This window comes from Balaenoptera physalus, assembly GCF_965194825.1.
Source record: "Balaenoptera physalus genome assembly, chromosome: X".
NCBI classification, from domain to species: Eukaryota; Metazoa; Chordata; class Mammalia; order Artiodactyla; family Balaenopteridae; genus Balaenoptera; species Balaenoptera physalus.
This window is the reverse complement of record NC_138903.1, coordinates 62,929,861-62,942,887: the sequence shown is the minus strand read 5'-3', so window position 1 is coordinate 62,942,887 and position 13,027 is coordinate 62,929,861. Positions and strand designations below refer to the sequence as shown.

The 13,027-nt window shown below is 40.7% G+C and overlaps 2 protein-coding genes across 14 annotated transcripts in view; both read left to right on the top strand.

Annotated features, from left to right (window-relative positions):
- PHKA1 (phosphorylase kinase regulatory subunit alpha 1) overlaps positions 1-6,854 on the top strand; it is a 141,290-nt gene extending 134,436 nt beyond the window's left edge. For 4 of the 5 annotated variants that reach the window (XM_082445964.1, XM_082445962.1, XM_082445961.1 and 1 more), the window contains 3 exons: positions 1,106-1,159; positions 2,849-3,049; positions 4,246-6,854. In XM_082445964.1, the coding sequence (XP_082302090.1) occupies positions 1,106-1,159; positions 2,849-3,049; positions 4,246-4,419 (429 nt within the window). In that variant the 3' untranslated portion in view covers positions 4,420-6,854. The remainder of the gene's footprint in view (positions 1-1,105; positions 1,160-2,848; positions 3,050-4,245) is intronic. The other variant, XM_082445963.1, reaches the window with a different exon arrangement.
- Positions 6,855-6,978: 124 nt separating this feature from the next.
- Positions 6,979-13,027, top strand: part of HDAC8 (histone deacetylase 8) — a 243,685-nt gene continuing 237,636 nt past the window's right edge. For all 9 annotated transcript variants that reach the window (XR_014258681.1, XR_014258682.1, XM_082446014.1 and 6 more), the window contains exon 1: positions 6,979-12,414. Coding sequence is in view for 7 of the 9 variants with exons in the window: in XM_082446014.1 (XP_082302140.1) it covers positions 12,190-12,414 (225 nt within the window). In the remaining 2 variants the exon portion in view is untranslated. The remainder of the gene's footprint in view (positions 12,415-13,027) is intronic.

Sequence of the window (13,027 nt, the reverse complement as noted above, 5' to 3'; positions counted from 1 at the left end):
TAGCAGCTATAATGCAAGGCCAAAAGTGTTATGATAAAAGTGCAAAACCAGAAGGCTGTGAGAATACAAGGGAAGGAACATTCAAGTCTGACTAGGAAAATTGGGTATTTTGTGGCAGAATCAAAGCATGAACTTGAAATCCTAATGTAAAGGGGAAAAACAAATGCCGTCTGTTTTTTTTTCATTCCATTCCTTTCATAGTATGAATGTAACATAATCACTCTGCACATATGTTTCAAGGCTGGTAATTCTCTGTACAAAGATTGTTATTTGGTATATGGAACATGGGATGGAAGTGTCTGGTAGGGTCGATAAACTTGTTGGATTGGAATATTTATCTGTGGTTTAATATATAATATTTTGATTTATTTAAAATCTAAAATGGCAAGTCATTAATTCCCACTGCTTTTTAATAATTGAATTGATGGTGGGGGGAAGATAAAATATCATTCGTTCATATAGTATTTCTTGAGCATCTGCCACGCACTAGGCAATGTCCTAGGTGCTCACAGGAATACAACAGAAAACAAAACAGATGACAATCTCTGTCCTTATGGAACTTACATTCTACTAAGGAGAGACAATAAATAAGAAACATAATAAATAAGTAAACTATACAGAATGTTGAAAGATGACAAGTACTGTAGAGAAAGTAGAGCAAAGTGAGGGGATCAGGAGTGCTGATGGGGGATGCTTAACTAGAAAATATAACTATGCATGTCTGGTAAATGCATATCTTGAGTTTTTTCTCTTCAGCCTAAAAAAATCTTTCTGAAAGTCTATTTGTGATGGCTCTGGGACCTACCGTGGTATCCTCCCAGATAGTCTCTGAATCTTTAGGGCTAGACTATCCCAGCAGGTAGATCTTCCCGACCCTTCCACTCCCCTAAGTAGAGGATGAACCTTGAGTTCCCTATAGTCCAACCCTGCTTCTTGCCACACAGTAAGCGCAACCCCTTGGCAAAGACCCGTGGGCTGCAGGGCCTTTCACTGGCCTGTGATTACTCAGCATCTACCCAGTGGAACACGCTTAGAAATACTAAGTGTCTCCTTACAGTCTCCCAGTTGTCAGCATATCCTGGGTGATGTTTTTGCTGTTTTGCAGTGTCATGGACTTTCTGTGGAAGGTTTTGTTCTTCCTTCTTCAACCACTAGAGAGGTAAGATTCTGTGTCTTTCACATTTATGTGATTGATAGCTTGTCTGGCTAAAGTATTTCAGTGATCACTTTTCAAAATAACAAATCTATGTTTTTATAAATCAACTGAACAAGAAATGCATTGGAAGAAAGGAGAGAATGTTCTTAAAAAATAGAATGGGAATATTAGAGAATAATTATGTATTACATTAATTATATAAAGGCAGTTTCTTTTAATGGTTGATTAAGTTAGGCTGATTTATGTGAGTGTTGCCAGAGTTAGAAATGGCAGATGAGATAGAAATCTAAGAATGAATGAATGAATGACTTCTCATGTCCCCAACCTGCTCATCCCTACCTTTCTCTACTAAGATGTTTGTAGACTATAAACCAGTGATCATAAGCCAGTGGTCCTTAGCTCTAACTATATGTCACAGTAACCTGAGCTCCTATCTCCAATTCAGTGGATTAGACTCTCCAGGGATGGGGCATGAGCACCTGTACTTTAAAAAAAATCCTTAGAATAATTCTGATATATCACCATGGTTGGAAAACATTGCCATGAACCACAGACATAGATTAGGAGGTGCTTTTATATTTTGCTTTTTGCCCAATCACACTGAAATTATAAAGAAATAGCTTTTATACAAAATCAACAAAGGAGCTAGAATTGGGAAGCTGGGAATAGTAAGACTGGATAGTAGAAAATTCTCAAAAACTCTGGAGTTCTTGCAGATCATGGCTGCAAGGGTGGGTACAGAAAGCTAATGCTGTTTCAGGGCTCCACTCCTGCCTAGAAGCCTCTTCCCTAGTAAAGAACACTGTGTCCTCTCTTGGTCTTCTCTCTGCCTTTAAGCAAGATTGAAATGTTAACAGAATTAATAATAATACATACCTGAATGTACCTTTAAGAGTCTGCAAAACACCTTTACACAGTCTTTAATTTGATCTTCAGCACAACTACGTGAGATAGCTAAGGAAGGGATTGTAGTTCCCAGTTCACAGATAAGCATACAAATTTAGAGAAGTGAATTGTCCAAGGTCATAGAACCAGTAACTGATGAAGACAGGACTTGAACCCCGGTCTTTAGACTCCAAATCTACATTGCCACCCTAAAGTATATACTTAATACAGTTTTACCAAAAATTAGTCCTCAATCCCCTTCACCCTAAAATAACTTTATATTTCTTCATGCCCTTTTTAATCTAACAGTATATAAATGTTTTACATAATCCTCATCATCACGTATATACAATTTCAGTTTCTACTTAGATTTTTCCTTTATCCACAGTCATCTTATTTATTCTTTTAATGATTCTATAGAAACTCATGAAGTTGCTGTACCATGATATGCCATTATTTACACATCCATTCCCATGTTTAGATTACCTCTAGTTTTCCACTTGTGACTAATGCTGCTATAAAACACTCTTGCACATAGGGCTTTTCTTCTCTCTTGAATTATTTCCTTAGGATGAACTTCCAGAAGGAGGATTATGGGTTAGAGGGCATTGATACTTTTATGACTCTTGTTATGCTTGCCAGATTGCCTTCAAAAAAAAGATTGAACCTATTTACTCACTCAATTACATTAAAGGAGACTGAAGCAGTGCTCTTGGCTACAGTATTTCTTCTGCCTTTCAGAATAGGTAATTGATGTCTCCTGCATGATGGGCTCTTAGGAAGTGATTTTCTTTTTCTCTATCACAGATGACTCCAGGCGAGATTAAATTCTCTGTTCACGTGGAGTCTGTCCTGAATCGTGTACCTCAGCCGGAGTACCGCCAGCTTCTGGTTGAAGCCATCCTTGTCCTCACCATGATGGCAGACATTGAAATTCATAGTATTGGAAGCATCATTGCTGTGGAAAAAATAGTGCATATTGCCAATGACTTGTTTCTTCAAGAACAGGTAGGCAAACCTGTTGTTTTCTCAAAGAGGAATGTCTGATACTAACCTGGCTGCATTCAGAGCTCTTCAAGAAGCCAAGGTCACTTTCTTGTGTCCTCTTCCTCATAGCTCTTTTCTAGGCCCCCTTCGTAGTGGCTCTGAGCTCTATCTGTAAAAGAAGTAAGCTGCGGGATGACCTCTGTCTTTTACCATGAGTTTTGTGGTTGTGTTACATGGTGAAGTTGCCTGGAACTCAGGAGACTTTTATGCTTTTCGTCATATTTCAGACTACTTTTATCACACTACTTTTTGTAGCGATAAGGACTTAATAAGAAACTATTGGGTGGTATATCCTTTCTGGACTATTAAGGAAAAGAGAAGATTTGATTTTGGTTTTGTTTTGGTTTTGCTTTTCTCTCTTACCTGTAGGAAAATATTAAAGTGAAACTTTTAATTCTACATTTCCTTATTTTCTTAATAAATCTTATTGCAGGAAATTAAGCACATTTTAAAAATGCAAACTATTGAAAGGTTTCCTAGATTAAGAGTAGGAACACATAAAGTGAAGGACATGCACTGCTGTAAATAGAACAGTCTCCAAAACATGTAATCAGTGTTTCATTCTATTAGGCCCTGGGGGGGAATGCAAAGGAAATTAGAAGTTTCTCTAGGACTTTTCAAGGATTTTCTAGGACAGTCCTAATTTTAAATATTCTGATTGCTCTTAGTTCGTTGTAGCAGAAAATGTGATCCCTTTTAGGCATAGACTCTAGATTGGAAAGCTTGAGGTCTATTTGAATTAAGTCGACTTAGATAGAAATAATGATGAAATGCAAGATAAAATAATACATGCTGAAATCAGTGGTACTAGAAGGATTCAGACCAAAGTCCCTCTAGGGTGATTTGTAAGTATTAACATTTGACTCTTTAACAAACACAACTCTAATTACCTATTATATTTAACTTTCAAAAATTCGAAACAATTAATGCTTTAAAAATAATTTCATGTGATTTTAGGCTCTAGTGAAAAATGCATATATAGAAACTCATAGTCACCATTTTGTGCATAACCCTGATCCCTTCCTGTCTAAACAGCCTAAGATCCAACTAGTTGGTGATGGGGAGGAGGCTCTGAGTTATTCTAATCAGGACTTTAATTAGTAGGATTAGTAATTTTTCCTTTCCCCTGTGTTCTCCCACCCTTAAAAACCAAACAGAAAACCCTCGGCGCAGATGATACCATGTTGGCAAAGGATCCTGCATCTGGCATCTGTACTCTTCTGTATGACAGTGCACCCAGTGGCAGGTTTGGCACCATGACCTACCTCTCCAAGGCAGCTGCCACCTACGTGCAGGAGTTCCTGCCTCACAGCATCTGTGCCATGCAGTGAGGCCTCTAGGCCCTGGCTGCTGGGAGCCTTTTGACAGCTGGCTCCTGCCTCATTGTGCATGGAACTGAAATGTGATGGCCTGATCACTCCCAACCGTGCCCCTTTCCAACCCATCCCTCCCAAGAAGAGCGAACTTTTCTGATAAACTAACTGGTGTAGAAGATGTGAACCCTTGCCTGGAGGCATCTGCTCACCCAGGCTTTTCAGTGCGGGCCTTAATTCTTTCATGGTTCATAAAAGTTTGCATGTGTTTTTATTCTCTAGATCTGTTACAAACTTAGTTTTCTAACTCCTGTTTGGGGAGCAGGTGTTAATAATAACTTATTCCTAAAGTTTGATTTTTCTTATGTTTGGTTCATTGTGTGAATGAGTGGTGGGTGCTTTGGAACATTATTTCAAGTGAGTAAACCCTAAATTGTTGGACTTTATGCTGCTATAAATTGGAAATATCTATCCTAAGTGCCTTTTCTTGGGAAAAGAGTACCAGATCATAGTTTTCTTCTTTACTCACATGCTGCCTCACACTGAATGATGAACTCCTTTCTGTGCAGAACTTACTGTCTCTGCTTTTGCCTTCTCTATATCGGCACACATAATTCTTACTCTCCCTTTGGTGAAATATCAAAAAAATGCAAGTGCAGTGTGTATATTTAAGGATTTCAGTATTAACACTTAAAATCACATTTTATGAAGATTGCTGGTACTCAAAGATGTATTTGTAGTAGAAAATGCAGAATAACCCAGAGAAATGGAGCCAGGAGCCCAATTCCAGAAAGGAGGGGGGCAGAAGAGAAGATGTCTGGGTAGAGTCTTACACCTAGGGAACAGAGAAGGAATTAGAGATGGGTTAGTGCCCTGAAGAGAGCCTTGTACACTAATCCATGGCTCTGAAGAGTGGGCCAGCACACAACACAGAGGATAATCAAAGCCTCTGTCTTTGGCGAACAGGAATATAGCAGTCCAGTCTATAGCTGCTTTACTGAGCACTCTTTCTTTGTGCTCACCTGGTCTCTGTCTCACTCACCTATTCACTCTCTATAGCATCCATCCCCTCTAACTCCCTGCCCTCCTATCTACTTTTAAACTCATTCACTTACATTTTTACTTCCTGATTCTAGTGTTCATATCTATGTATATCTTGATATCTGCAGGCATGTATCTGTCTCTTGTAAACACCTGCATTTGTATGTGTGTCTAAGCATACGTGGGAATTTTTCTGAATGTTAAGTAGTTTTGACATGTCTGTATATCTATCTTTATCTACATTTGACATACTGAGTTAAGTATGTAAATATGAGTGTTGTGTGTGGGAGAGGGGTGTGACTATGGCCTTAGGCTGACACGCAAAAGATAGTGGAGAATTCCTTGAGTCCTCTTTCCTAGTCTCATGTTTAGGTAGCCCAGTGAAGAATGCTTCTCCTAACTTTCTGTCTTAGTCAGTTCCAGGCCACTATAACAAAATACCATAGACAGGGTGGCTTAAAGAGCAAACATTTATTTCTCACAGTTCTGAAGGCTGAGAGATATAAGATCAAAGTACCAGCAGATTCAGTGTCTGGTGAGGGCCCTCTTTCTGGTTTGTAGATAGCTGCCTTCTTGCTGTATCCTCACATGGCACAGAGAGAGTCAGCTCTCGGCTCTTCCTCTTTTTCTCAGGGCACTAATCCTACCATGGGGACTCTACCTGATTACCTCCCAAAGGCTCCCACCTCCAAATACCTTCACATTGGGGATTAAGGCTTCAAGATATGAATTTTGGAGGGATGCGAACATTCAGTCCATAACATTTTCCTTTTCCTGTCAAGACTCTACTAATTTCCCTGTTTGCACTCAGATAACTTCCTACTTCAATCCCCTATTTTCCTTCAGATTTTTTCAGGTTTTTCTCCAAGAATGGGGAAGCGGGACTCTCTAAATAATTGTAACAGAACCAGTGACAATATTATGAGTACACATGAATAAATGAGCATAGTAGGGTGATAGAAAACAGATAGTGGAAACATAGAAAGGATGGCCAGACTTTTCAGTACCTCTTTTATAGGAAATGGAAACACACAGTAAGTAGCTTTCTGATTACGTGATTTTCTGGTCACGTATAAAGAAAATTTATACCCTGTTCTGAAACTATCTTTTCACTAGCTGCAAATGTACCCCAGCCACAGAGAGTACATCTGGAGTGGCACAGTTGAAAGCCACCACTCCCTCCCACACAGATTTACCTGAACTGACCCTGATGGCTACATTTCTCTGGGTTTATGAAGTTATCTATCACTATGCTTCCCATACACAGCTACTTCACTTTTAAAGCAACTGTTTAGAAAACTTGATTCATATTTTGTTCATTTTAAGCATGTGGTACTAAAAAAACAACATTGGACACTTTTTAAGCACTTATGTTTTGAAAATAGAATAAAAAATTAGAATTTCCAATTAAATCATGTCTGGTGCCAATGTGCAAAACTTTATATGTGTTTCTGTGATTGGAGTTTATTTCATGGCTCTATTTTACATACTCTAATTATGCAGTACAGTCAAAGCTCATAATTGGGTCAAAGTAGAATAATATTAATACATAAATCATATATTATACATTATATAATATGGTATGTAATATATGTAAAGAAATGCAGTTTTATCATTCAAGTGCATGACTGCTCAAACTAGGCTCACTGAATTCAAACTAGCTTATTGACATCTGTCGGGAACCTGTTCTGATGAATGAATAAGACTAATTTTTGGTCAGCATTATAATTGTGTGCAGGTGGTGCTCCTGCACAACTGGAGGGTACCTAAAAACAGTTCGTTCTCCTAAGTGTTATAAATATTCGGCAGAATCTTGTTCTGCTACTCATTAGCCTTTTGTGTAACAAGAGAGGGTTTATCCAGCAAGGATGAACAATCTCTGCAGTACCATCCTGGTTCATTAGGTTATACTACATTCTGAGAATTTTATGCAGCTGATGGGTCCAAAGTTATTCTTACTCTGACCCTTTTCTACTTACCAAATACCTAGTACCTGTACTAATGCAATGGAGATAAATATAGTGTCTTCCACATTTAGTCTTCATTTCCTATTAAACTTGAGTGACCTTAGGTCTTGGTTTGCCCAGGACAGTCCCCGTTTATGCCTGTTGTCCTGGCATAATTATTAATAGCACTCTCTGTCACTCAAAAGTGTCCCAGTTTGAATGGTATGGTCACCCTCTATTTAGCAGAAGTCTGATTTCTTTTAAGGCTAGGCCTAAAAGCAAAGGACCTGTTCTCAAACCAGTAACAGTACTTTTGCAGTAGCGGTATGTGAGTGAGGATAACAATGGGGTGGAGACTTTCCCCCAAATTAAGGAATATTTGGCATAATAGCTCTTAAAACAAATGATAATCAATATTTGAGTGCTTACCAAATGCCAGACATTGTTATACAGGCACTTGGTATGGACCATCTTATTCTGTTTTCACAGTCACCATGTGAGTTAGTTACTGTTGTAATCCCCATCTTCCATATGAGGGAACTGAGGCGCTAAGCATTATAAGCAAATTGTTGAAAATCAGACAGCCAGAAAGTGGTAGAGCTGGGATCTGAGCCCAAGCAGTTTGACTCTATAGAGTTCACATTCTCAACAATGACACTCTCCAAGGAAAAGACATTAGGAAGTGATGTGAAAACAAGGGTCAATTGGTTCACTACAGTTGAGATATCAGTGGGCATATTGTAAAATGCACAAAGAAGGTGGCCAGAGGGGTGGTGACTTCTTAATGTGTTTGCTTTCCGTTCTGCCTGCTTCTGCCAGCAAGTGAAGGCAGAGGAGATCATCAAAAGAAGTGGCATAGCCCATCCTGACCTTGCTGGTTCAAAAACTACCTTTAGCAAAAATGGCTAAGGAAAGTGAGGCCAGGAACTTGTCCAGGGTCACCACACTAGTAAACTTTGGAGCCAAGATTCAACCTATTTCCTCTGACTTCAAGTCCTCTGACTGCAAATCTGGTGCTTTGAGAAAGGTTTTCTTCCCAAGTTAAGGATCATATGGGTATTAAGCTTGTGGAAAGTTGAGGTTGGGACCTGTGGCATGGTTTGTGCTCTATCTTAATCATGAATAAGTGTGCAGCCTCCCTGTGGGATTTGCTGTTGCAGATCCTTGTGCAACAATTTATCTTTTTCCATAGTTGAATCATCTTGCCACATTGTGTGCCAAATGAGGATACTGTTTCCAGTTTAAAAGCAATGCTCCCCATGTTGAAGTGTTCAGCTACCTGTTGCTAGAACTGAAAGAACACATGGAAAAATCAATTTTCACATCAAACAGAGTCCAGACTTTAGAGTCTCAGTTGGCCAGTCTGTATCCTGCCCTCTTCCTCCACTGTCTATCCATGAAAGCCCTTGACAAGTCCTGTTTCCTCCTTATATTGCCAACTTGTCATGATCTCACCTTTTAGTCAACTCCTACAGCCCCATAGACTCCTTCCCCTCTGTAAACATGTGCATTTCTCTCTTATTCTAAAAAATATTCCTGGGCTCTGACATCCCCCTAGGTTGATATACTATAATAATGCCTTCCTTTCACAATCAAATTTCTTCAAAAAGGAAGTTACACTTGACAGCATTGGCTTCACTCATTAACCCCTTGCAATCTGGCTTCCTCCCTTGCCTCGTGTGTTTTTCATAGAGCACCAGTGAACCCCTAATGGCAAAAGGGGTTTCTGACCCTTTTGCAATACATGACATTGTTACTACCTCTCCCTTCTTGTAACCCTCTCATCCCTTGATTTCTGTGAAGCTGTACTAGTTCTCACCCAACTATTCCTTTTTTGTCTCCTTTTTGGCATCTTTCTCTCCCAACTCCCACAAACGGCATTCCTCCAAATCACTCTCTTCTTCCTAGCTCAAAGATTCTCACCATGGCGTGGGGCAGGTTTTAAAAAGTGACATGATCTGATTTACATTTTTTAAGAAGCTCACTCTGCGGCTACAAAAAGAATGGATTGTAAGTCAACAAGAGTGGAAGTAGAAGCCAGCTAGGTGTTGCAGGAAGTCCAAGTGAGAGATGACAGTGCCAGGACTGGGGTGGCGGCAGTGCAGAGGAGAGAAGTGGAGGTAGTTAAGACACATCTTGGAGGTGAAACCAATGGAAATTGATGGATTAGATTTGGGAGTGAGAGAAAAGGAGGGAATACAAATAACTCCCAGGTTTCTGGCTTAGGCAACTGGATAGACGTTGGTATCTCTACTGAGCTATGAAAGATGGGGAAGGGGTGGCAAAGACTTGGATAGGAAGATCAGGAGTTTGGTTTGAAAATGTTAAGTTAGATATGATGATTAGACATCGCAGCAGAGACAGCCATGTTCCCTTGACTATCTCAACCACTGTTGTGACTTTAGCTATCTCTTATCTATGTGGGGAAATAAACTGGGTTAAGCACCTGCCCTACCGTCTGAGTTCTTCCTTCTCATTTCCCTCTTCCTTATATTGATACTGCTGGCCTTCTCTTCAAACAGACTTTAAGAATTTTCAATAACTCTTCTCCATCTGCTCTCACCAATATTCAAGTACTAGTAGTAAGGAAGTCCTGTTGAACCTACCCTGTGCATTGTTTCTCCCTCTCTGTTTCCATTGCCCCTACCCTCCCTAGTTTACATCATCATCGCTTTGGAATTCCCTGGCGGTCCAGTGGTTAGGACTCCATGCTTCCACTGCAGGGGGCACGAGTTCTAACCCTGGTCAGGATCCCGCATGCCACGCGGCACAGCCAAAAGAAAAAAAGAAGAACAAAAAAACAAAACAAAATCATAAATGATCATTATTTCTTATCTGATCCATTGCAGCACTCTCACTGCCTGTAGTCTTTCAACAGCTAATCTTCCCTACACACTACTACTGTAGAAATCTTTTAAGATTTCTGTTTAAATGTCTCCCCATTTCCCACAGGATGAAGTCTATTCTCTTTAGTCTAGTATTCAAAACACTTCATGAGCCAGCCCCTTCAACTAAACTAGCCTAGAAATGTTCTCCTTTTTGTTTTTGCTTATGCTGTTGATTCTAGTCAGCATGCCCTCCCCTGGCTCCCTTCTTCACCAGGTAAAATCCCATCTATCCACTAGGACCCTCTCAGATGTCACTGAATAAGAACCCTAGTTGCCATTTACTAAGTACCAGTTATTAAGTACTTAATGCTTGGTTATTAAACAAGCATCCTACATTCATTATCTGACTCTGCTTCTTGTGTATCCGTCTCATCTACAAGAATGCAAATTCCCTGAGAGCAGAGATCAGACTGTAATTCATCTTGAGGATTGAATCCTCAGCTGTACTGTACACTTAGTTGATGTCAGATAAAGTTTGATGAATGATTGAATGATGGCAGAACTTTGAGCTAGTTGCTATGGGAAGATGCAAAAGAAGCATGAGAGCTTACATTCTAGCTAAAGAAACACATCACAGGAGAAAAAAAAAATCCAGAATACTAAGTATTGAGGGGATACTAAATGGAGGGTTGAACAAAGTTAGATTTAACACAGAGTCATCCTGGAGGAATCAAGTTTATATAGTAAAGGGAATGTTCAAAAACTTCAGTGTCAGGCAGACCTGGTTTTGAATTCCTGCTTTTCTGCTTGTGTGTGTGACTTTGAACAGTTATTTTCTCTAAACTGCATCTGTAAAATGGGTGTATTACAACCTCCTTTATAGGACTGTTGCAAGGATGAAATGAGATAGTATATCCAAGTGCATATCACAATACTCCATAACTGTTTAAAGAGTAGGGGGAAAAAAGCAAACTAGAATGTTGGATTGTCTGAGAGGTCAATTCATTTTGATGTGAGAGTTGGGGCCTTGGGCATTGGCTAGTTTGCATCAAATCATAGGGGGCCCCCAGGAACCTGGAAATACTGATGGTAATTCTAAAACTGTTCCAGGATACTCTTTAATGTGAACCCTCACACTAAACCTAAAATATTTCCCTAACCCTTGTATAGCTGCAGAGAAAAAAAGGAGGGAAGGAAGAAGAGCAGCAGTTTCCAAACATCACTGAAAGTATCTGCTTACACACTTAACTCCAAGTGAATTTTCAAGGAGTGATTTGACATCATTGCTTGACTGGAATCTATGAAGCAATTTACAGAGTACCAGCCAGCATCTTGGGAAAGTGGTACCAGCTTTGCCAGAGTAAATTATTGAGATTGTTAACTCTTATATGGACATGGATAGTTAATGATGAAAAGCAGTGAACTAAGTTGCGGCACAGAATTGACTGTGTAAACTTTTCAAACAGTTTGTACCATTAATTAATCCCCCACCAAAAAGAGCCCGTCTGATGTGTTGGGTGGTGCTGGGCTCTTAGTGGCCACATTGTGTCTGTCTTTAGATATTTATATGGGTGTGTTTGCAGATTGAGACAATTCATAAAGCGTTGACGCTGATCCTTTTTTTTTTTTTTTAGCGCTAAAACTGAAATTCGCGGCTATTTTAGTAATTAGCCCCGACTCTTCCTTCCGCTACTCAAATCCCTCGAAACTACATCTCCCAGCATGCTCTGAAGCTGGTCTGACTTCATCTCAAATGGCTCCGTAGGGCAACAATGGTTAGTTTTGACTGTGCTTATTTGTGCTATAAAATATCGATCCTAATTGGCAGTTATTTGGGCTTTTATATCTGCCGACCTCCGTTTTTGAACTGTAGTCACTAAATGTAGGGGTTCTGGCCTGAGAAGGCCCATGCATTCCTTCAATTGGATGGGGAGCAGGGACAGTGTCACCGGCGATCTCGAAACTAGGAGGGAATGTTGACCAGGGAGCACCGCTGCGGCCGATCAGAGGAGCAGGAACCGGAGCCCGGGCTGAGTCCGAAAAAAGCCGGATCCGGACGGTGGCTCCGGAACGGCTGTAAGTGGAAGATGGAGGAGCCGGAGGAACCGGCGGACGGTGGGCAGTCGCTGCCCCCGGTTTACATTTACAGTCCCGAGTATGTTAGCATGTGCGACTCCCTGGCCAAAGTCCCCAAACGGGTAAGAAAGGTTGGGATGAAAGACCGTGGGTTTTGGGGGTGTGGGTGGGGGGCCGGTGGACGGGAGGGCATTAGGAAGCGAAGAGGATACAGGGCTGGGGGAAATCTTCAGCAGAAATTTGGGCGGCTGTACCAGGTGATGGAGGAAGTGTTCCCTTAGAGAGTTTCCTGAGAGCGCAGCGGGGCGTCCAATGGACAGGTGGGGGTGGGGTGGAGGTGCGGGGGAGGGGATGGCATGGAGGGGATGGTGTCTCTACTGTCGGGGATCCCCGAAGTGGAGAAGAAGCTGCAGGAGAAAAGTGTTCCACCACCTCCGTAAGGCCCGATAGCTTTCTCCTTAGCGATTTAGATACTTTGTATCGTCTAAAGTGCTTTGTAACTGTTAAGTAAAAAGAAGGGAGGGGAGTTAAACTGTTAAGTAAAAAGAAGCGAGGGGAAGCTGCAGGAGAAAAGTGTTCCACCACCTCCGTAAGGCCCGATAGCTTTCTCCTTAGCGATTTAGATACTTTGTATCGTCTAAAGTGCTGTGTAACTGTTAAGTAAAAAGAAGGGAGGGGAGTTAAAAGTTAGTTCCTTTGTTCAGGATGATGAAGTCGATGGGATTTCTCTGAATT